The 22,086-nt window shown below is 42.3% G+C and overlaps 1 protein-coding gene across 5 annotated transcripts in view; it reads right to left on the reverse strand.

Moving 5' to 3' along the window:
- Window positions 1–22,086, reverse strand: part of DNAH9 (dynein axonemal heavy chain 9) — a 220,452-nt gene that overhangs the window by 131,554 nt on the left and 66,812 nt on the right. For all 5 annotated transcript variants that reach the window (XR_008328846.1, XR_008328847.1, XM_053376206.1 and 2 more), the window contains 3 exons: window positions 11,933–12,106; window positions 9,591–9,798; window positions 750–915 (listed from right to left, as the gene is read on the reverse strand). Coding sequence is in view for 3 of the 5 variants with exons in the window: in XM_053376206.1 (XP_053232181.1) it covers window positions 750–915; window positions 9,591–9,798; window positions 11,933–12,106 (548 nt within the window). In the remaining 2 variants the exon portion in view is untranslated. The remainder of the gene's footprint in view (window positions 1–749; window positions 916–9,590; window positions 9,799–11,932; window positions 12,107–22,086) is intronic.

Below are 22,086 nucleotides of genomic sequence, written 5' to 3' on the forward strand. Positions count from 1 at the left end.
TCCTATTAGTGACAAACAAACAGCAGTGTGCCTGCCGGACTTTGCCAAGTCTCAAGCAGCATGTCAGATGTGTACTGGGCACCTGCTGTATCCCAGCTGCTTTCAATTAATATTCCAACAGAGGTTGCACAATATTGGGGAATGAGGCTAGGATTCGCATATGTCTGCATAACATCTAGCACAGCAGGAACTCTATATCGGGGAGAGTATCAGACTTCCTTTACTGTATTTACAGGCAATGCTCTAGGACAGGGGTCAGCAACCTGTAGCCCATGGGCCACAAGTGGCCCACAGGGGCAGTTTAACCAGCCCACAAGCTGCCCCCAAACTGAGCTGCCCACTTGGCGAATCCCCGTGTGTTGCGCTAAACTGCCGCAGTGCAGGGACTTGCTTCTGCGGTGCCGGAAATCGCGTCTGCGCATGCACAGATGCCAGAAATTGCATCTGCGCATGCCCAGACACCAGAAATCGCGCTCACACGTGTGCGCAATCCAGCCCACAGAGAGATCTCCGCAGGACTTCACAGGCCCAGGCAGGTAAAACCTTGCCGACCCCTGCTCTAGGGCATGATAGAAATTCAGCAAATAAATACTAATAAATTAGCCCAAAGGCAAACTTGAGAGAAAATACACATATAACATATGTCTTTTAAGAGGGTCTGAAAGTGATAGGGAAACAGAACAGAATTATGGCTAAACACATGCCGAAGTGACAAGGACTATAAATAGACAGATCTATCCCTATTTTACCAGTGCCCATAGTCCAGATGTTGCCGAATCAGTGTATGAGGCTGGACTGTTCCATAAGTGTCTACTTCAGGCATATTCATGTCATCGATGAAGTAGATAAGCTTCTTGGTGCCAGGAGGGCCGTAATTCCTTCCTGCCTTTTTATCCAGCGGCTTCTCAAGAACAGCTGTGAAGAAACAAAGGCTCAGAGTTTTCAAAAGTATTCTTTCCAACACTGTGATACTAATCCAGAATATGAACTGTAAGGCAGCTAGAAAGTGGTGATTCCCTTTGATGAGGAACCATACCCCTGGAGCCTGTACAGGTATGTGGTGAAAGTGGTATGCTGCCTTACAATTATTTACAGAAACAAGAGAATGAAGGTGAGAAAGGCTGATGAAAGGATTGCAATGGCTGAGGTTTAGCAGACTGCCAAGGCAAAAAGAGAAAAAATGTTAGGCAAAACCTAAAACAGGAATAAGAAACCCTCAGCCTTCCAGATATTGTTAGACTCCATCTCCCAACAGCTGAACCTTGGCCAATGTTCAGCAGTTGTAGACCATCAACATCTGGAGGGTTGTACATGCTTGGTTTACGTTAGGAGTGACTGAATATGGGAAAAGAAAGAAGAATAAAATGTCTCATCCAGAGTTGTATCCAAGCTAACGCTGAATAACACAACCTACCAGCGTAAGGATTTCTACTTGTGCACTGGAACCTCCCTCTTCTCCTCCCCCTGAATGGTCCCCTAAACCAGTTCTATGAGTTTCCCCCAACCCTCTGGAACAGATTTGGGTAGGGTGCAGAGCACACACTTGAGTGAGGAGTAGAGGAAGTTATGTGCTGCTAGTGGAAATCTTTGCACTGACTGGAATGTGTGTGGTTTTGTTGTTGTTTTTTAATACCATCCTCAAACTGCAATCCTTAGGAGATGAATCAAAAGGGACATGATCGTGGTAGAGAGAAAATAAAGAGGGAAGACATATAAGGCACTTCTGCTGACAGAGAGTTTAAGATGCCACATCTCTAATGGAATACAGGTGTGTGGGATTTCACCCTGCACATATTTAAACAATACTTGGGCTGGAGGAGGGAATTTGCAGTAGTGGCATATACTGAAATATACAATGCAATGATGTCATATCATACATTTTCCTTACTGGATGCTAAGGAAAGAAGAGAAGAGGAACTCTATGCAGAGCTGATGTTTTTTGACAGAGGCTCCAGAATCAGCATCATGTTTAGACCCAATATTGGGCAGCAGTCTTAGATGCAACCATTTTGGCATGCGTGTTTCTCAGGGGGGAAATGATTTTTGTTTGCATCTGCAAAAAAAAGTGAAGCAGCCTGTAGTGTTGGATAAAGACCAAAGGGTAGGATAAAGACTGAAAAACTGAGATGAAAAGCCCACTAAAATTAGTCAATAAAACACTTTTGGCAGCACAGTTGTATTTTTCAATGTGTAATGGTTCTACGGTGCAGATCATAATTCATCCAAGATATTGATCTATTTATCCTTGGCCCCTGAACCATATTTTGGCTTATCAGAAACAATGAGGAGTCACTCATAAGAAGAAAGCCATTGTGTGTTGTGGCAAACCATTTATAGGGGCCCTAGAAGATATCGATCAGAACTGTCAAGCAGCTTTCTCTCAAAAGCTTGGAATGCAACCCTATTTTTTTGGTAAGAAGATGACCAAGTTACACGCTTTGGTATTTGGACATCTATATGCATGCTTATTACCCAGACAGTCAACAACAAGTTGTCTGGAGCCGTGCAAGGAATATTTGAATTCAAAGCTAGTCAGCTGAATACATGAGAGATTAACCTGTGCAAATATTGCACAAAACCAAGTGATCAAGACTGCTAAGCTAGAACGAAGGGCTAGTTTGGCCTGAGAAACATTCATCAAACTGAAGCCTTTGTCGCAGAAAGGTAACACTTTGTCCAAAGTGAAATTGGAAATTGTACAATACAAGCTTCTTACTAGTCATCGCTCAAACATGCTGAATCTTACACATGGACAATAGGAACAGAAAACAGCTTGTTGTCAAGGTAAGGCGCCACGGGCAAATTAGAGGTTTATGTAGATGGACAGAGGAAAATCATCCAAATGAATGCCACAATTTCTTTTGCACAGTGCAACAAGGCATAAACAAGTCCTTTCTTCAAATCACTGAACTTATGGCATTCAACAGTAAACAACAGTCATGATTCCTCTTGCATTGTGATTATGGTCTGAAATACAGTCTCGGGCTAAGGGGGACAGTATTGGCTCAGGTGCCCATATTGTGTGAATAATCCCTGGCTGGGAAGACCAGGACAAATTGTTAAGAAAAGAAAGAGTAGGGTTAAAAGGAAGTGGTGCTCACTAGAATAGGATTTGCTTCTGGGAGGACTATGCAAGAAGGCAGTGTGCCAGATGGTAATAATAAGTTCTTAGCTCCTTTTGTTTGCCCCCTCCTGCCCTGCATTTGGTACACAACAGAAATGTCTGGATGTGTACTCTTTTTAAAAAAAAATCATCAATGTTTTATGACAACAAACTGATGTTTTAAAAGATGCCAAGGTTTGCTTCTCCCACGTTTTCATCTCTCTAGGCAAATTGCTTTGCCAAAAGCATGACTATCATGGCAACTTCACATATTCGTTCTTTGACATAGTAATCGCTGTGCCACCAAAAGCATGTACATTTTAATGTATGTGCAACAGCACAAGTATTTACCCTGAGTGCAAATATCAAGAAGCAGCTGCATGTTGAACAAGATATTTGCACTGGCTTATATACATTACAAGGTACAAACTGCTAATTTTCTATTGCCTTATTTAAAAAAAATAAACTGGCAGTTCTTAGTAGCCTTTCATCATAGTAGCAAAGCCTGCAATAATGTTTTCAAAGATCAGCATCTTGCAATTGACAATGAACTTCTCAACAATCACCAAGCTATTAAGGGCGTGCTATCATTTGCTTTTCACTAAACTGATCACATATTTGCAGGTTATTAAAAATGCTTTTTGTTTTGTATTTAGCATCCACTGCTAAGAATCCATCTCATCTTGACAGTTTGTGGCACAGAAAGATCCTGAAATGATGGGTGCAAGATAACACCTCTGTCAGTGAGGAATCTTCCTCTTTAAACAACACCCCCCCCCCAAAAAAAATAATATTAAATTTCTGGAAGTGAGAGAATGTCTTTCAAATATGCATTTAATTAGAGCCTAATTAACATAGAAAACATCCCTTTTAGGGATTTAACAAGTATGCAAAAGATATATCAAATTGAAATGCAATTACTGAGAGATCAAATGACATGTTCGTAAAAGCAGCATTTTAATCTGAGAATGTCTCTCACAATAATATCAAAAGCCACATGTCTCTTGCACAGATACTCAAACCCCAATTATACTGGAATAAACAATCACTGTGTTTTAGGGTTATTAAGCATCTGCTGTGCTTTCCCAGAGGCTGATGGGCTGAGAGACATCTATTTCTGTGGAATTCTCTGGGGGCAGGTTTGCCACATGAAGAAACCTTGCGCAAGGCTCCATAGCTTGAAATGGGATTTCGATGGCTCAGTGGCCTTTTTCAGAATCTTTCCAGGATTAAACGCATTATGTTCTACAGTTAATTGCATCTGGAAATCTGCTAAGCACCATGGCCGTGCAGGGGAATGCAAACATTTTGCAGAAAAACAAAACTCTTCGATGCCACATGAAGCATCCCATCATGTTACCTTTCCCAGGGTGGAATTTTTTGCACCTAATCACTAAACATTTGTTTGGACATACAAATCTCTTGCATGTGTGGGATGTCCCATTCTGATCTGCCTGCATTTGCCCTTGCAAGGGTAGATCAGGTACTTTTCACCACAACACATGGGAATCTCTTGCCAGCAGCAATACTCTATATGTGTGTTAGAGGTGTTATACTCATTAGAGATTTTATGCCCATAAACAATCAATCAATGGTGGGGCCTTCCATCTCTATTTGCAGCATGCATCGGAACATGAGAGTGCTTTACCAATTCAAGAGCAGTCACGTGATACTAAACATATTCTGTAATCATGTAACACAGAATCTAGTGGCATGTTTAAAACCACAAATAATTTCAGTTTTATTTGAAGGGACTAACTACATGTCACATATATAGACCTACACTATAGGCCCCAAACTCTGTTTTCCTCCGGGGCGGGGGGGGGGGGAATCAGCTTCAGAAAAAAGCCATTTTCAACAAGTGGTAGTAAAGAGGAAAGGGGGGTCAAAGTTCAGTGATACAGCACTTGCATTGCATACAAAAGGTTTCTGGTGCAAAGCCTGGGATCGTCTGTAAAAATGAAAAAAATCAAGTAGCAGGTGATGGAAGAGACCTCTGCCAGAAAAGGTGCAGAGTCACTGTGACTCACTGTAGACAATACTAAGCTAAATGGACCAGTAGTCTGAGCTGACATAAAGTAGCTTTCCAGGTTCCTACGTGATGAAGGCCTTTCCTCACCAGCCATTTCTACACTCCAAACACCATTTCCAGCTGCTGCTCCTTCCAGAAGAAGAATTCCAGATATGTGCTGGCAAGGGCAAATATGCGCCTTAAACCCCATTGAAAATGGAATTTGAGAAGTTACAGGAAGCAAGATTATTAAATATATGCACCCCAAGATGGTTCTCCACTCCAAATCCCAACCTCAAAACTGCTTTTCTATTAATGCATGTAGCATGTAAAGGGTTTTCAGACCCAACGATCAGAGAGACAATCCTGAAAATATGCTAGCAGTATAAAAGCCTGTGAGAAGTCTCAGAGTTGAGGATTATTTTGCACCTTCTCAAAACGCCACAAATTCTCCTATGATGTTTGCAACCAAGAAAGCTAAGTTGGAGCTGCAAGGAAAGAAGGCAAGGCTGCAGGCGGATAGTGCCTGTAAAAACTGTGCCATTTTTCCTCACAGACTTGCTACTTCCTGTGAACTCCTGCAAGGGAGTCTTCCAGTCTTCATTATAGGGACATGGTCCAGCACCCTTTCACACCCATACTAATACACACATTCTTGGAGCAAATGGTGACTAAATCAGTCACTCTAGTGATGAGGAGGTCAGTTCTCCCTGATAGGACTGTGAACAGATAGATATGATCTGTGGGTCACAGACACCCTTAGGTCAGTAATGCAGCACTATAGGAAAGCATTGGGTAGTTTCTTCCTTCTCCTGAAACTGATGTTGGGCAAACAAGCAGTGTCTCTGAAGCTCTCTGGAATGTCATTTATTATTCTGGCTGACTGTTAAGTTTTAAAAAGAGTGAAATAAACAGCCGTTAGAAATAGCCGCCAAATGATAAACTGCAAAACAGAACCAAGTAAATCTAAACACTGAGCAGCATAAACCAAGATGCAAGGGGTATAAATCATGTTCAGCACACACCAGCAACCATGTCTGAGGCACATTCTTACACTAGCCCACCCTGTGGATAACTTATTCGGATTCTGTGCCCCAGCCTCTGGCCATAACTCTCAGTCCAAGTAAATATGGGAAAAAATGTTGCTGCCATTTATCTGTATACATCTCAACAGCAAGAAAAAGCTTTTCCCTTTGGCACTAAAATGTGTGTGTTGGGGCTCACTTGTGCGCGAAGGTTTTATAATCTTGTGATGTTTTTATTATTTTATTGTACACCCTGCTGATAGTCTTATCTTAAGCGGCAGTTTATAAATTTTCCTACAAATAAAGATATACAGAAACACCACTGGTTTTGGCTCATTATGAACTCTCACAAACTCCAACCTCTTTCAAGCAGAATCTGGAAAATGAAATGAAGAATGTGTTTGTACTTTAATGACAGTCAACACCTTTCCTCTGTTTGAAATGTGGATCAATTTTTTTCTCAAAAGAAGTGTTTGCTGCTGAAACTTCCAGAGATGCATGACATTTGTTCCCCGAGCCACATTCATTTAGGTAATAGCAAATCACCACCATAGGGATACTCAAATGTTAACAGTGGGCAGGGGCAGACTTTGGTCTTTCAAAGGCTAACCCAGGGGTCAGCAACCTAAGGCCCATGGGCCACAAGCGGCCCATGGGGGTCGTTTAAACAGCCCATGAGACACCCCTGAACCGAGCCACCCACTCGGTGAGTCCCCGTGTGCTGCGCTAAACCAGCGCAGTGTGGAAACTCGCTTCTATGGCACTGGAAATCGCATTTGCGCAGACGTCATAAATCACGGGCACGCATGTGTGATCCAGCCCATGGAGGGATCTCTGCTGGAGTGAACCAGCCCAGACAAGGTAAACCTTGCCGACCCCTGGGCTAATCTCTCGCCTTCCGTTCTGCTCAATTCACTATGTGATACTTGCAACACCCTGCGGTGCTCCCTAGACTCAGCAGCCAGTAGGGCGGAAGCAGTTGCGCTGCCCCAAATCCACCTTTGCAGTGAGCCTGTTCAGATTATACATACTGAAACTCTAGAGTTATGCTGAAATCAGGAGCTGGTCTCAGGCACATGCATATTTTCTCCACCTCCTCAGTACACCTTAACTGAGAGGCACCAAGTTTATTTAATTCAAGATCTCCCTGACCCAACCATCCAGATCACAATATGTCTATAGTTTTCAAAAGGTGAGCATAGTCTGGACATCACCTGTTGTCGTCGTCCCCCCCCCCCCCGCCGGCTTTAAGGTATATTTATCCCAAACAGGTCTGAATGCATTGGTGCCCCTAAAGGTAGGTAGATCCCTATAAATGATTCAATATACACAATAGACCACTGTAATACGGACACTGGAAGAATGATACCATGAATAGGCCCCCTCAGGGCATTTTCCATATGCATGCGCTACCTGAAGCTGCATTGTTTACACAGCATTTATTAAACTATGACCAGGTTTCCAGCTGGGATTATTAAAAGACAGAGGAAGCTGTGAGCAGTGACAAATCACCTGCAGCATTCTCCATGCCTAAATATTGCTAGCTAGAACTACTTATTCTGTTGCTGCAAAATGTATGAATTAGTGGCATTCCTGTTTTCACATATGGTGCCTTTTATACTAAAATATTTAACTTGCATATTCAATTAGAGCCAAACAAATGTGCTGTAAAAAAACCCCCAACCCTCACTATCTGACTCCCCAATTCGAAACAATGCACTAACACTGGGTTCCCGCCAATGAAAAAACCATTTGAGTGAAGTGGCATATGCACACTTCCTTCAGGCCCATTTTAATCTCAACAGCACTGAAGTGTAGAACAAACAGAACAAAAACAAAAAGGAAATTGTCTCTTATTTAGGGCACTGTTGCAGGGATATGGATCAAGCTTACACCATTTATCACAGAGCGGTTCCACAACATAAAAATACAAAATGAGAATACAAAATACATAATAAAACAAAAACTCCCACAAATGCATTTAAAAGGTCATAGAATGTTAATCAGCCAAAGGGCTGGTTATAGAGAAATGTTTTTGCTGGGTGCCTAAAGATACATAATGAAGGTGTCAGGCAAGCCTCCCTGAGGAGAGCATTCCACAAACAAGGAGCCACCACAGAAAAGGCCTGCTCTTGTGTTGTCACCCTCTGGACCTCTCATAAAGGAGGCACATGAAGAAGAGCCTCAGGTGATGAATGCAGTGTCCGGGATGGTTTTTTATGGGGAGAGGCAGTCCTTGAGGTATGGTGGTCTTGAGCCATGTAAGGCTTTATAGGTCAGAACCAGCACTTTGAATTGGGCTGGGAAACTCATTGGCAGCCAGTGCAGTCAGATCAAGATTGATGCAATATGCTCAAACAGTCTTGCCCCAGTGAGCAGACTGGCTGCTGAATTCTGTACCAGCTGAAGTTTCCAAACCATCTTAGCCCTATGTATAACACATTGCAGTAATCTAACCTAGAGGCTACCAGAGCATAGACAAGAGAAATTAGGCTATCCCTGTCCACATAGGGATGCAGCTGGGCCATCAGCTAAAACTGATGGAAGGCACTTGACACTACTGAGGCCACCTGAGCCTCAAAAGTGATAGCAAATGATCCAGAAGTACTCCTAAGCTACATACTTGCTCTTTCAGAGGGAGTGTGACCCCATGAAGAGCAGGCAACCTCCCATCCATCTGGTCTAGAGAACCACCCACTAAAGCCTCCTTCTTTAAGACTCACCACTTTAAATTTAATCTGACTTATAAATTGACAAATTTGATGGAATTTACCCTCTCCTTTTAGGGACATGGGTGGTGCTGTGGTCTAAAACACTGAGCCTCTTGGGCTTGCTGATCGGAAGGTTGGTGGTTCGAATCCCCGCGGTTGCTCGGTCCCAGCTCCTGCCAACCTAGCAGTTCGAAAGCACACCAAAAGTGCTAGTAGATAAATAGGTACCACTCCGGCAGGAAGGTAAACGGCGTTTCCATGCGCTGCTCTGGTTTCGGTCTTCCATTGCATCAGAGGTGGCTTAGTCATGCTGGCCACATGACCTGGAAAAACTTTCTGCGGACAAACGCCGGCTCCCTTGGCCTGTAAAGCGAGATGAGTGCTGCAACCCCAGAGTCATCTGCAACTGGACTTACGGTAACTGTCAGGGGTCCTTTACCTTTCTTTTTTTTTTACCCTTTCCTTTTATGTATGAATTACTCTTCAACATGACAAAGGATTCTGTTTACTCTCTGAGTTGTGATTGTTATACTTCGTTATTATTTTCTGTGAAACTATTTTAAAATGCAAAAGCAACTCAGAACAACAGCTTCAACACTTCAGTTCAGCCACGCAACAATTTCTTCTTAACCCCCTTTGATTTGGAGCATGCATTTATTCTGAGTGTCTCATAGCACAATTTATTCTACCTTAGTAGCTTCCCTTTTCATTTACCCTTTTCATTTCACCTACTTATTTACCTTGCAGCATGGCAGACGTGGTGTAGTAATTAAAAGGAACGTTCTTCACCAGGTACTCCTCGGAATCCAGCAGAGACAGTTTATCTCCTACAATCACAGACTTCCCTGTGCCTGCATTTCCCACCAGCATGACTGGTCTGCGTTTCTCCAAGAGCTGATCCATGAAGTATCGCACCCGGATGGTCTCAGTGGTGTGTACCAGGCAGGCCTGATGGGAGAATGAGAGGCATCTGTGATGAGCCCCACAGCACCCTACATATCTAAGCAGGGCAAGTCAGAAACATGGAACTGGTAGTTGGCACTGTGTGGCATCAGCTGAAGTGTGGCCCCTTCCCCCAGCCCTCCACTGATAACGATACCACTGATAATAATAACGATAAGTGCTGTTGCGCTTAGGGCTGTTTCCAATGTAGCATATGCTTCAAAACACAAGGAAGCAAACAGAAAATATTTGTAGACACACAGAGAGACGTGTGTCTTTTAAATGTGGAAAGAAACAGACCCAACCACTGAATACAAGCAGCTTGTTGAGGTGTATATTTGGAAACACAAACAGCAACTCATAGATTGGACTGGTTCATTAATGCCTTCCCGGTTAATTTCCAAGTAGGCCTGGTTGGCTCGAAAATCCTCTCCCAGGTGTTCAGTGTCAGGAAAGGCCAACTTGCAGAACTCACACAACTACTTCCACCCATTATGCTTCTTCCTAGCCTCACTGACTCACACCAGCAACATTTGCTTCCTTTCATTGCGGACAACACTGACTTGGATCAAGTGTAGGGCCTTAGGCAAAAGCACAACAGTGCAAGAACCACAGCCCACCTTCCAAGAAAAGTAACTTGCTATGCGGAGTGCAGGTCATGTGCACATACTCTTTACCTAGCATTTTGGGGAGCCTGGGGAATAAGAATATCAGAAAGGCAAGCGGTGACCCCATTTTGAGACTTTAATAATCCCACAGCCCTAGACAGCAATATAGCCATGTGATGTGCACCAGATAATATCAAACCAAATGAATGCTTATATTGCCAGTATCCCTTGTGAACATCCTGACACACAAAAATAAGAACTGTATTTTCTAAGTGTGTTGCAGAATGCCAAAATGTGGCTGGAAAAAAGGGAAATGAGCAGAGGAGAAAAACAGCAAGGACATATACTTCTTCAGTGTCTCGTACTGGGCTCTCTTTTGAGTAACACTGCTTGCCACAGTTAGATGCCTGCTCTCTGCAAACAAAATATTGTATGTGTGTACATATGTGTGTGTGTATTTCCTTAAGGAGTGATGAATAAGCCAAATGCTGTTTTCTTATTAAACTCAGTTATGATTTCATTTGGCTATTTCCAACTAGATGGAATCAGAACCTGTCATTGCAAGCATCTTTGCACAACATTAGTCAGAGGCCAATACATTGAAACAATAATCCCACTGAAACAAGAGCAGAGAGATTCAGTTAAGAGCCTGGGATCACAGGCTGTTCTCTGTGTAGAGACCTTTTTTCAGGCAAACTCTGCCCCCCTACGGCCTGCAGGCCATGGTACAGATATCCAACTTTCTATCAAAATGACAACTTCAAAACCAGCATATAATAAATATAAGTGAAAGAGGATAAATCAGACCTGCCTCTCATAAGTGCTCAAAAACTAGGAACTATGCATCACAAAATGCAAAGATTGGCTTCGAAACAGAACCAGTAAATAAAATGAATTCATCAGGGGGCTTCTTGCCTATCTGAATCCTTGATTATCTGTGAATGCCCTCCAACAAACACAGTTCCATTCACTGCAGTGTATCTGATGCTCTGATCAGAAAGCTGCTAAAGGTGCTCCACAGCCTCAGTATGTCAGCTGTTTCTCTGGGCATAAAGGCTGTTCAAGGTAACACACTTAGTGTGAAATGGTTATCCACAAATATCTGCAATCTCAATATTTGGTCAGAGACAACCATTCATCCTCCGTGCAAGAAGGGATACACCAGCACACTCCTTTACATGAACTTCTTTTCAATGAACACTGCCCAATTCATTGAAAAGGCACTGTCCAATCATTATAACCACCCAAAAACAAGGAAAAGCACAGCCAGGAGCAGCAGCAGCATGGAAGTGGCAGCAGAGAAGGGGACCAGAACTGAACAGCAACACCATGAATGACTGGAGCACAGGTAAGACTACCACTCCTGCAACAGGTGATTGTATGGCCATTCTAGTACGCATAGCATCAATTCTCTACTTATAAAGCAGCATTGTGCAACCAATGTGCAAAAATTAACGGAGACATTAACATTCTTATCCAACCTCTTTGTTTAACATTGTCTCACAAACACACACATAAGCATAATTACCTACCTGTAATGGCATTTCTGGATCAAAGTCAAATTTGGGGATGAGCTTGGACCAGTGTTCAAATTTCTTTGTTTCTGGGTCAATGTAAAAGTCAAAGACTGTTCCATGGGAAGGAAACTTGATGGTCTTGAACTCCGTCACCCACCATTTACTAAATTCGACCCTGTAGTCTACAAGCTGCCAAGAAAAATATGGAAGAGGATTTAATGCACAGATAAATCACCTTTTTATTAGCATCATCGCCATTATTATATTATCAACATTATTACAGTTTGTTTATCACCTTTTGGCCCAAGGGCACCTAAAGTGGAGAACAGCATATTAAAAACAAAATATACAGTAAAGTAAGATAAAATGCCATAAAATCAATGAAAAGAATATAACACATAAAAACCACAACACAGGAGGATCAGAAGAAAGCCTTCCCAAGCTAGAGGATTAAAGAATGCTGTGACCAACCTTGCATTATATACACTGAAGGACTAAAAATCTGAACAATGAGAAATACTTCTTGCAGGAGGAAAGCTAGCCCCAAGTTGAATAACTAAGAGTGGTCTCACCAGCACCCTAACTATTCAAGGGTTCAGGGTGAATGAATAATTGGTGCCAACAGGCACCATTTTAAAAATAAAATAAGATTAGGAACCCTTGCAATATTAATGGTTGTCACAAAGAGAAAATGTTCAAAACTTTACCTCATGCTTTCTCGGCAGGTGCAATCCTCCACAAAGGTTAGGATCAAAAGTATGTGGCCCTCACCCCTAGGCCAAGTCAACAGAATGTCCCTAAGGACCTTGCATTAGCAAACCACCCTGACAGGGGCGGATCTACTATGAAACTAATGAAGCTCAAGTTTCAGGGGCCCTAATCCCAGAGGGGCCCCAGAAGGGACTTTATTCATGCATACATATCCCTAATATGCATCCTCCCCACATAACCTGAAAACTATAAGGCATGGGGAAACTTTATTCACACCAGTGACTTTGACATGTGAGATAATCCAGTACAGAAGTTTTAAACAAAGTGTGGGATGTAGCAGTTCATTTAAAAAAATTAATAAATCTGGTGATCCGTCATGGAACAATCCCACTGAAGAAGATAGCAGTGGTTATCCAGACCTCATTGCTGGTTGCAAAGGGGCACTCATAACAGTTCAAGGGCCCCCAAAATGTAGGTCTGCCACTGCATCCTGATGCCTGCTGGTGTTTTCACATAGAAACCTCATATGCTGCTTGGTCTTCAGGTGTAGAAATGGAAACCTGCAAGCTACACCTTGGCAGCTTGGCAAGTTTTTAAGTTTCATACTTTTCCAACTTTCTTCTCTTCTGGGGAAAAAATCCTTCCAGAACAGTGCTTTCCTGTCATTAGAGTTTTTCTTTCCCTTTTTAAGGGAAAAAATATCTGTACTCTTATGTCACTAAACAAATAATTATCTATGATGGGGCCTGATGCAAGATCTATCAGAGTTAATTAAGCTTGTGTAAACAACTAGGCAATCAAATTGATCAGCCAAAGAAAGCAGAAGGCTCACATCAAGCTGTTCATAGCAAAATCTTTGTCCATCAATCACCACTAGCTTGCAATTTACTTTGTCAAAGTCCTTGCCCCAGAACAGAAAACAGATGCCTGAACACAACCAGTGCGCATTTCTTTCATGACACAGTGACAGTGTACGCCTACCTTAATTATAAATCTTACAGCTGCAAGATTTGTAAATATCATGATTCGTTGAAAAAGCCAATTGCGCAGGGCAAAGTACAGTTCACCAATAATCAGCCTGCCTTCCAGAGAAGGGCATCACTTTTATGTGTGTCCTTCACAGCAAAGCATCAGAGATGTATTCACAAGGGCACCAGATGACTGTCGTGTGAAGCTAAAAGTGTTAATTATCTGCTACTCAGTATCATGTGAAAGCGTTATTGGCGGCCCTATTACTATTCAAGGTGGTGCAGATATGCCATGACCTGTTCAGTTGCAAGTTTGCTAGTGCCATACACCCCCCCAACACATGCACACAAACAAACACACAGAGAGAGGGGGGGAGGGTGCTTTGCTGCCTAGACCTAGATCCTTTTCGTTCACCAAGTGCAATTTCAATACTAAATGCAACCAAACAAAACATTAAGACTGAAGTTTCAGTCTTCAAGGGCTGGATCACACATGCATGTTACGTCACTTGTTTCTGTGCTCAACATTTGATAACTCACAACCTATGTAATCCAATGCAACTGAAAAACCTTGTGATTTTGGAGTGATATGCGTCAGCATGAAATTAATGATCTACAATGGTTCATTCAGATATGCTCACTGATGTCATAAAATTTGTTTAGAAAATGTTACAGGTAGGTAGCCGTGTTGGTCTGCCGTAGTCGAAACAAAATAAAAAAATTCCTTCCAGTAGCACCTTAGAGACCAACTAAGTTTGTCATTGGTATGAGCTTTTGTGTGCATGCACACTTCTTCAGATACACTGAAACAGAAGCCACCAGACCCTTATATAAGGTGAGAGGGTGGGGAGGGGTATTACTCAGAAGGGTGGTGGGAATGGGTGATTGGCTGATAGGTGTGGTAAACCATTAAAACCATGGAGAGACCTGGTCTGAATAGAGACATTGGATTCTTATCTCATTATACACGATAAAGCTATTTTTAGCCATTCAAATGCCAACAGTGCCCTTCAGTTCTCTATATTGGACAAACAGGCCAAACCCTACGCCAAAGGATAGATAAATGGACATAAATCTGACATCAGGAATCACAAGACAGAGAAACCAGTAGGAGAACACTTCAATCTCCCAGGACATTCTGTACAAGATCTCTAAGTAGCTGTCTTATTACAAAAGAATTTCAGAAATAGACTGGAAAGAGAAGTTGCTAAATTGCAACTTATTACCAAACTTAAAACCATAGAGAGACCTGGTCTGAATAGAGACATTGGATTCTTATCTCATTATACATGATAAAGCTATTTTTAGCCATCTCACCCATTGCTTTTTCCTGTAAGACCAATTGCAGTCGTTAACAGTCATCAACAGGTTTACGCCACCTATCAGCCAATCACCCATTTCACCACCCTCTCACTATATATAATGGTCTGGTGACTTCTGTTTCAGTGTATCTGAAGAAGTGTGCATGCACACGAAAGCTCATACCAATAACAAACTTAGTTGGTCTCTAAGGTGCTACTGGAAGGAATTTTTTTATTTTGTTTAGAATATGTGTATGAGTGTGGGGGGTTTTAATTTATTTCTATTGTATGCTTTAACTTATCGTACATTTTTAAGTGACAATTTTATTGCTTTATCTTTTTTTGTAAACTGCTTTGACGTTTTCTCTACAATCAAGCAGTATGTAAATTTTATTAAATAAGTAATAAAATGATCAACATTCAGGTCTTTTAGTTACTCAGTGCAGGCAACAGCTTTGCTTCCACTAGTCCACACCAAACTTCCCAGAAGTGCTTCAAAGAGAAACCCACCTAGCCTGAAGGTAGCACACAAAGGATGGTGAATGAAACACATTGAACCAGACATTGCTGCCTATCCAACCTCCAACTCTCAATGAATTCTTTATGGATTATATTCCCCAGGTTTATCAGCTTCAAATGCTTTTCCAATACAGCAAATCAGCTGAGGCCATGAGTCAATTTCACTGAGGTTAACCAACTTCCACTAAGGAGCAATATACACTCCCCACCCCCAACACACACACACAAACATGAGCTATCAAAGCTTCAGTCTTCCTCACAGGTAATCCAGAGGGGCTGTGTTCTCACCTCACATATTATTCAAAGCCTCCGCAGATTTGTTCTTCCTTAAAATAATGCTCATTCCATGTAAAGGGGCCAGTACTTTTCTCTTATTAGTTGCAAAGAGAGCGTTTGCTGCATAAATAAGGCCTCTCCTTTAAAGTAAAATAAAAAATGCCACCATACAACTCCAGCTCCTTCCTCAGCCCACCTCACCAACTGCCTCCTCCTCTCTCTTTTTACCATTACAGTGGTACCTCCGGTTAAGTACTTAATTCGTTCTGGAGGTCCGTTTTTAACCTGAAACTGTTCTTAACCTGAAGTACCACTTTAGCTAATGGGGCCTCCTGCTGCCGCCGGAGCACGATTTCTGTACTCATCCTGAAGCAAAGTTCTTAACCCGAGGTACTATTTCTGGATTAGCAGAGTCTGTAACCCGAAGTGTATGTAGCCTGAAGCATATGTAACCCGAGATACCACTGTACTATTAAGATTTTTATTGATTTTAATTTGTAAGAAGCAACCAATATATGTTACCCAGATGATCTACCAACTGCCCTTCCTCACTTTAGACCATGTAAAAGAGAGCAAGGAAAAAGCAAATAAGAAAGAAGGGAAGGCTGAGAGAAACTGGCTCTCTTTTTACACTAAAATAACATTAAACTGAAGGAACTCAAGTAACCCTCATTGCCAGAGGAGTGATAAATTTCAGCTGCTCACGTAATGGAAGCTTGCTGATCTTAATGCTTTTACCTCCATCCCTGCTTTTTAGAGAGGGACCTTCCTGCCCACCTTCCAAGCCTGCAATAGTGGGAAGGCATTCATATTGTTTATTCTGACATTTCAGCAGCAAAAGGTCAGAACTAAGGGCAATTTCTATGGCGAGCAATAAACAGATTTTATATTGGATCATTTTTCACCGGATCTTTGCTTGTTCTTATTCAGACTACAGCACTCCGGATCCTTAGCTCTGACATTTACAGAGAAGCAGAGAAAGAAACATGGAGTTCACCATTAAGAGCAACGCTGGGGGTGGGGGGAGTTTGTCTGATCAGAACTCCAAATGCACATTGCAGAATAGTCCTGCAGCAAGTATAGATGCTTTCAGAGGATTTGGCACACTCTGTTAGGGCAGAGAGAGCAGAAACCCACATGGCGACTTGGAAAATTTCAGAGGAAATCATGAATTCAACCCAAGTCCTGCATGAAAATGGCTCTCATTCAAGCAATAAGAATTCATTATGTTTATGGGTGAAGGAGAGCTTGATGCAGCAGAAAAAGCTCAAGGATATCAGCCTCATAGGTATCAATGAGGTCAACTAAACTAACTGCAATGGCTGTGATCCTGGTTATGGCAGAGGTGTATCTTTGTAATTGGTACAAGCTCTTGCAGCAGCCTATTCCTTCATTCTGGGGCACCCAGTTCCTTCCCCCTTAGTGGAGAATCAGCCTCAATGTATTTAGAGGAAAGGATTGGCTGTTTGAAGGCCAAGAAGAATGGGGTGATAGATTCAGTAAAGTTATTTTTTACAGAGTTATTTTAAAAAGCAAAAACAAGCACATGCTAATTAAAATATGTATGATCTGCATGTGCAATTAATCAGAAAAAACACACACACACACAAACAAACAATAGGCCTGTATACTACACACCACACACACACGAAACAAGAAGCTAGACAAGGGAACTCCTATACAGTGGTACCTCGGGTTAAGTACTTAATTCATTCCGGAGGTCCTTTCTTAACCTGAAACTGTTCTTAACCTGAAGCACCACTTTAGCTAATGGGGCCTCCTGCTGCTGCTGCGTTGCTAGAGCATGATTTCTGTTTTCATCCTGAAGCAAAGTTCTTAACTCGAGGTAATATTTCTGGGTTAGCGGCATCTGTAACCCGAAGCGTCTGTAACCTGAAGTGTATGTAACCCGAGGTACCACAGTACGGTGACAATAATGGTCCTGAAGTGAAGCAAGTTAGAGGACAGTAATGGAAGGAGGGAATCTCTCTCAACAAATAACATTTCATATATTCATCGTAACAACTGCAGACCTTTGGATCAGGCTGCTCTGCTGTCTCTCTTTTACACTCTCTGGCCCTGTTTACACCCAGCATGGCTGTTCAATGAGGCATGATTTGTTTGAACATACACAAGTAACGAGTTTGAACATTGCTTCTTCCTCTCATTTGCTTGACTGCAAAGAATACTTCCTGCTCTCTTACTCCAGTTTTACATGATGTCCAAACCAGGGAACTGTTTGCAGGCCACCATGAAGCCACCATTTCCTCGTTCAGGTATTATAGAAAACAGTGGTATAAGAAACCTGAAAGTCTCCTCTGCAGTTGGATGCATGGTCAAACAAACTGTGGTTTATTGAGCAGCCTTATTACATATGAAGTGGGCCTCTCTCTCTCTCTCTCTCTCTCTCTCTCTCTCTCTCTCTCTCTCTCACACACACACACACACACACACACACACACACACACACCCTCCTGTTAGTTAAAACAACTGTCATCAGTCATTTGTTGCATTAAAATTTTTGATTAATACATTACTACCTGAAGTGATCATAGTTCTCAACACTGCCTATTAATCTTACTATGTACAAAAAGGTCAGTATTTCCTTTTGTTTCTTTTTCTGCTTAAAGAATAAGCTTTGCAAAGCTCAAACACATAAGCCCCTTTCACAACTGAAATGTATATAGTAAAATGGCTTCATCTGCTTTGCCCTACAGTATAAAACAAACTGAACCAGAAAAACTGATCAGCTCAGATACCTAGGTTCCAAATGAAGAGTGGAATTAACTTGGCCTTACCAAGAGGAGCTAAATGTTGGTGCATACTCATCTCCACTCTTCTATGGAATAATGCAAGCATAAGAGTAAGTCATGGGTTACTGTAATGGGTTGTGATTTGTTTATAACTAGGTGGAGGCATGCAAGACAGCAAGAATCAAAGAAGTCAAATGAGAAAGAATCAAGGCATCTTGTCTCATCTTTGAGACAGGAGCCTGAGACATAGAAAATAGGTGTTGGAAAAATGTGGTTCCCTCCTGAAGAAGTGTTAGAATCTATTTCCACCAAACAAACTCTGGAGCGACTGAAACACCAATCATTACTGTCATCAAAAATTGAGAACATGAATACTGAAATGAGGAATGGGCCCTAGGCTTGCATTAATGATATGAAATACTAAACTAATGACTAAATAACAGAGGTGAAAAACAGGATTATATAAATAATTGGATAATGAGGCTGATTTAAATACAGAATAATCAGAGAGAGAAAAACCCTCCTATCTTCCTCCTGCCAGTCAAAAATTGTGAAGAATGAGCTCTATTCTTCCCCTGTGCCTAAGGGGACACTGTTTAGGAAGGCAGAAAAATCAGTTTCAGAGCCCTCAGACTGATTTTTTTAAAAAAAATATCTCGTAGATCCTACCTCATTCTCAGAGCAGAGATATGCCTAGTCCTAGGTTCAAAGTCTGAAACCATGCTGTTTGGTTACTATAATTTACTAGAACCCATCGTGTCATGCTGGGAATGAGTGACTGGACTGGCAGGGAAGGGAATGGGAATGGCTTCCTCTAGAGATGCAAACACATCAAATTTACGTAAGTGGAGTAAACCTCAGTCTGGAGACCATCCCCTCTCAGATAAAAGTTATGGGCAGTTTTCCTCTAGGGCACATATTTGCACACTTGAGTCCCTTGGCTCTGATATCTAACAAAAACCAAATTTTAAATACCTGAATGCCAAAGCTGGATCAATTCTAGAATAGTGATGGCTATTCAGTACCTCCAAGGAAGTGGCATATAATGTCCCATCTCTCTTATTTGGGGAGATGGAGAGAAAGCAGCATGAGCAATAACTCATTCCAGCCAGGCTAGCTCATCAACAGTATTTCAGGATCTTCCTTACGTAGAAGGTCTTGACAAGGACACCTGCCTCTCTAACAGAATTTAGTAGAAGTAGAACCACTGCCCGGTTTTTGCTATACAGTGGTACCTCGGGTTAAGTACTTAATTCGTTCCAGAAGTCCATTCTTAACCTGAAACTGTTCTTAACCTGAAGCACCACTTTAGCTAATAGGGCCTCCTGCTGCTGCCGCGCCCCCAGAGCACGATTTCTGTTCTCATCCTGAAGCAAAGTTCTTAACCTGAGGTACTATTTCTGGGTTAGCGGAGTCTGTAACCTGAAGCGTATGTAACCCGAGGTACCACTATACTGCAGTTAGCAACTGTGAGCGTACAATATGATTGCAAGTTCAGAGCTACCACCAAGTTTCATTTAAATTTGGAAGTTTCTGCTAAGACACACACACACAAAAAGGCCTGAGGAAGCTTACATGGAACTAAAGGTTTCAATAATCCTAGCCCTCTTTTTTGAAGGATGTTGCTGTCGGAATTCAAGCGAGCAGAGCCTCCAGCTTAGCTCTTAGTCCAGAGGAATTTGGCCACCCTCCAGGTGCCCGGCTTGAATCCTTATGACCTCCTGTCTGCGTCTCCCGGCAAGATCAAGGGAGGTCTCCAATCGGCGATTCTCCTCAACGTGAAGGAGAACACACCACTCCTCCCACTCCTCTCCCAGGGAGGGGGAAAGAGACAGACAGAAATATATTTACATGTCTTTATTCCTGTCGTTCACCAGTACAGAGAAAACATGTCTGCACACTCTGCTTCCCAACTGCAGAGAGAGAATAAACTCCACCCATGTACTTCCAGTACAGGGTCATGTGTCACTCTGAGCTAACATCCGGCGCTCAGAGCAGTGAATAGAACGTCCCTGGTTCCCACGGTACAATCCAGTAACACCCACATCCTGTTTACCATTCCAGCCACCTGGTGCTTGCTTCTGCATTGCTCCTTTTTCGTAACATCCTCCCCCAAAAGAATCAATGTGTGTTGCAGCAAGCAAAGCATGATCCAGAGAGGAAAACAAACAGTTGTTATACACATAACACTCCCCTGTTGTTTCAGTTCCACCCTTGGAACTCCCCGCCACTGGTTTCCCCAGTGTACCTCTCTGGTTGTCTGGTTTCCAAGGAATGAGTGCATCTGCATTACCTTGGCTAGCAACTCTCTGTTGTGTCTTTGTCTCTGACTTAGACACAGCTCCAACCTGTCCTCGGTTGTTTACAACAGCAACACATTCAACAGCTAAATTAGCAAACTCTTTTGAGTACCTCTTGGGTGGTTGACCCTTTGTAACTCTCTCAGACCTACGTATGAGGTGCTGATCCTCTCTGCTCACTGGTCCAGTCTCAGGACTCTTTGGAGAACTAGTTCCAATGGTAAACAGTGGTTCATCCTTCAGTTGTGAAGGCCTATCTATTGTGTGAGACTTCCTCTCAATGACTGTGACAACTGAGCTCTCCGAGCTATCAGTGTCATCACTTTCATTACAGCTGTAATCAGTAAAATCATCATCATCTGAATCGTCCTCAGTGGGAAATGTGTGTACTATCACTCTCTCCTGTTCAGGAGCACTCTCTAGAAATTTTGTGAGAATCACCTGACCAGATTCGGACAAAATTACTCTGTAGAGACCCTTTTCATACCCCACAAAAATGCCTCTGGCATTCTTTACTCCACCTGGAGCTTCTGTCCTCACATGAGACCCAAACACCTTGAAATGGGCAACAGAAGGTTTTCTGTGGAACAGTTTCTCAAAAGGAGAACTTCCCAACTCTTTTGAAACCTTTCTCATCTTCGTATAACAGAACGACATTAGAGACTCGGCCCAGTACTCATGTGGCAGATGTGAACTAAGCAATTGCGCTTCCATCCCCTTTTGCAATTCTCTGTTCACCCGTACACAGACACCCCTGTTCCACGCTTCCGCTGAAACAGAAATCTTGTGTCTGATCCCCTTCTTCTGCAGGAACCTTTGGAAATCCTGTAAAAGAAAAATCTGCTTCTCATCTGTGAATAGACAATCAATGTTAGCATCATGCATACTCTTAACTTTGTCACAAAACTCCTGAAACCTCTCCAAGGCTTCCTGTGGCTTTCTCAACACATAAACCCAGACATAGTTAGAGAAATGATCCACACACACAAGATAATATCTTGCATTGCCTCTAGACGGTTCTAGAGGACCAATCACATCAGCATACACCCGCTGAAATGCTCTGTTGACTCCGGTCTTCTTCTTGCTCACACCTGCAAGAGAAACTAGGTTAGACACAGATGAATTACATTCCATGTAATCACTGTGTGCAAAAGTCAACAAATAAAGTCCATCCTTCTCCCTGGCTGAAAGAAATAACTCTCCATCTTTGTAGATCTTGCAGCTCTCAGCATCGTAGGACAGTTTCAGTCCTCTCTTTGCAATCTGCGAAACACTCAGCAGATTGAACTTCAATTCAGGAACCAAGTAAACATTGTTTATTGTCAAGTCCAGACTCTTAAG

Source organism: Podarcis raffonei, chromosome 2, assembly GCF_027172205.1.
Source record: "Podarcis raffonei isolate rPodRaf1 chromosome 2, rPodRaf1.pri, whole genome shotgun sequence".
NCBI lineage: Eukaryota > Metazoa > Chordata > Lepidosauria > Squamata > Lacertidae > Podarcis > Podarcis raffonei.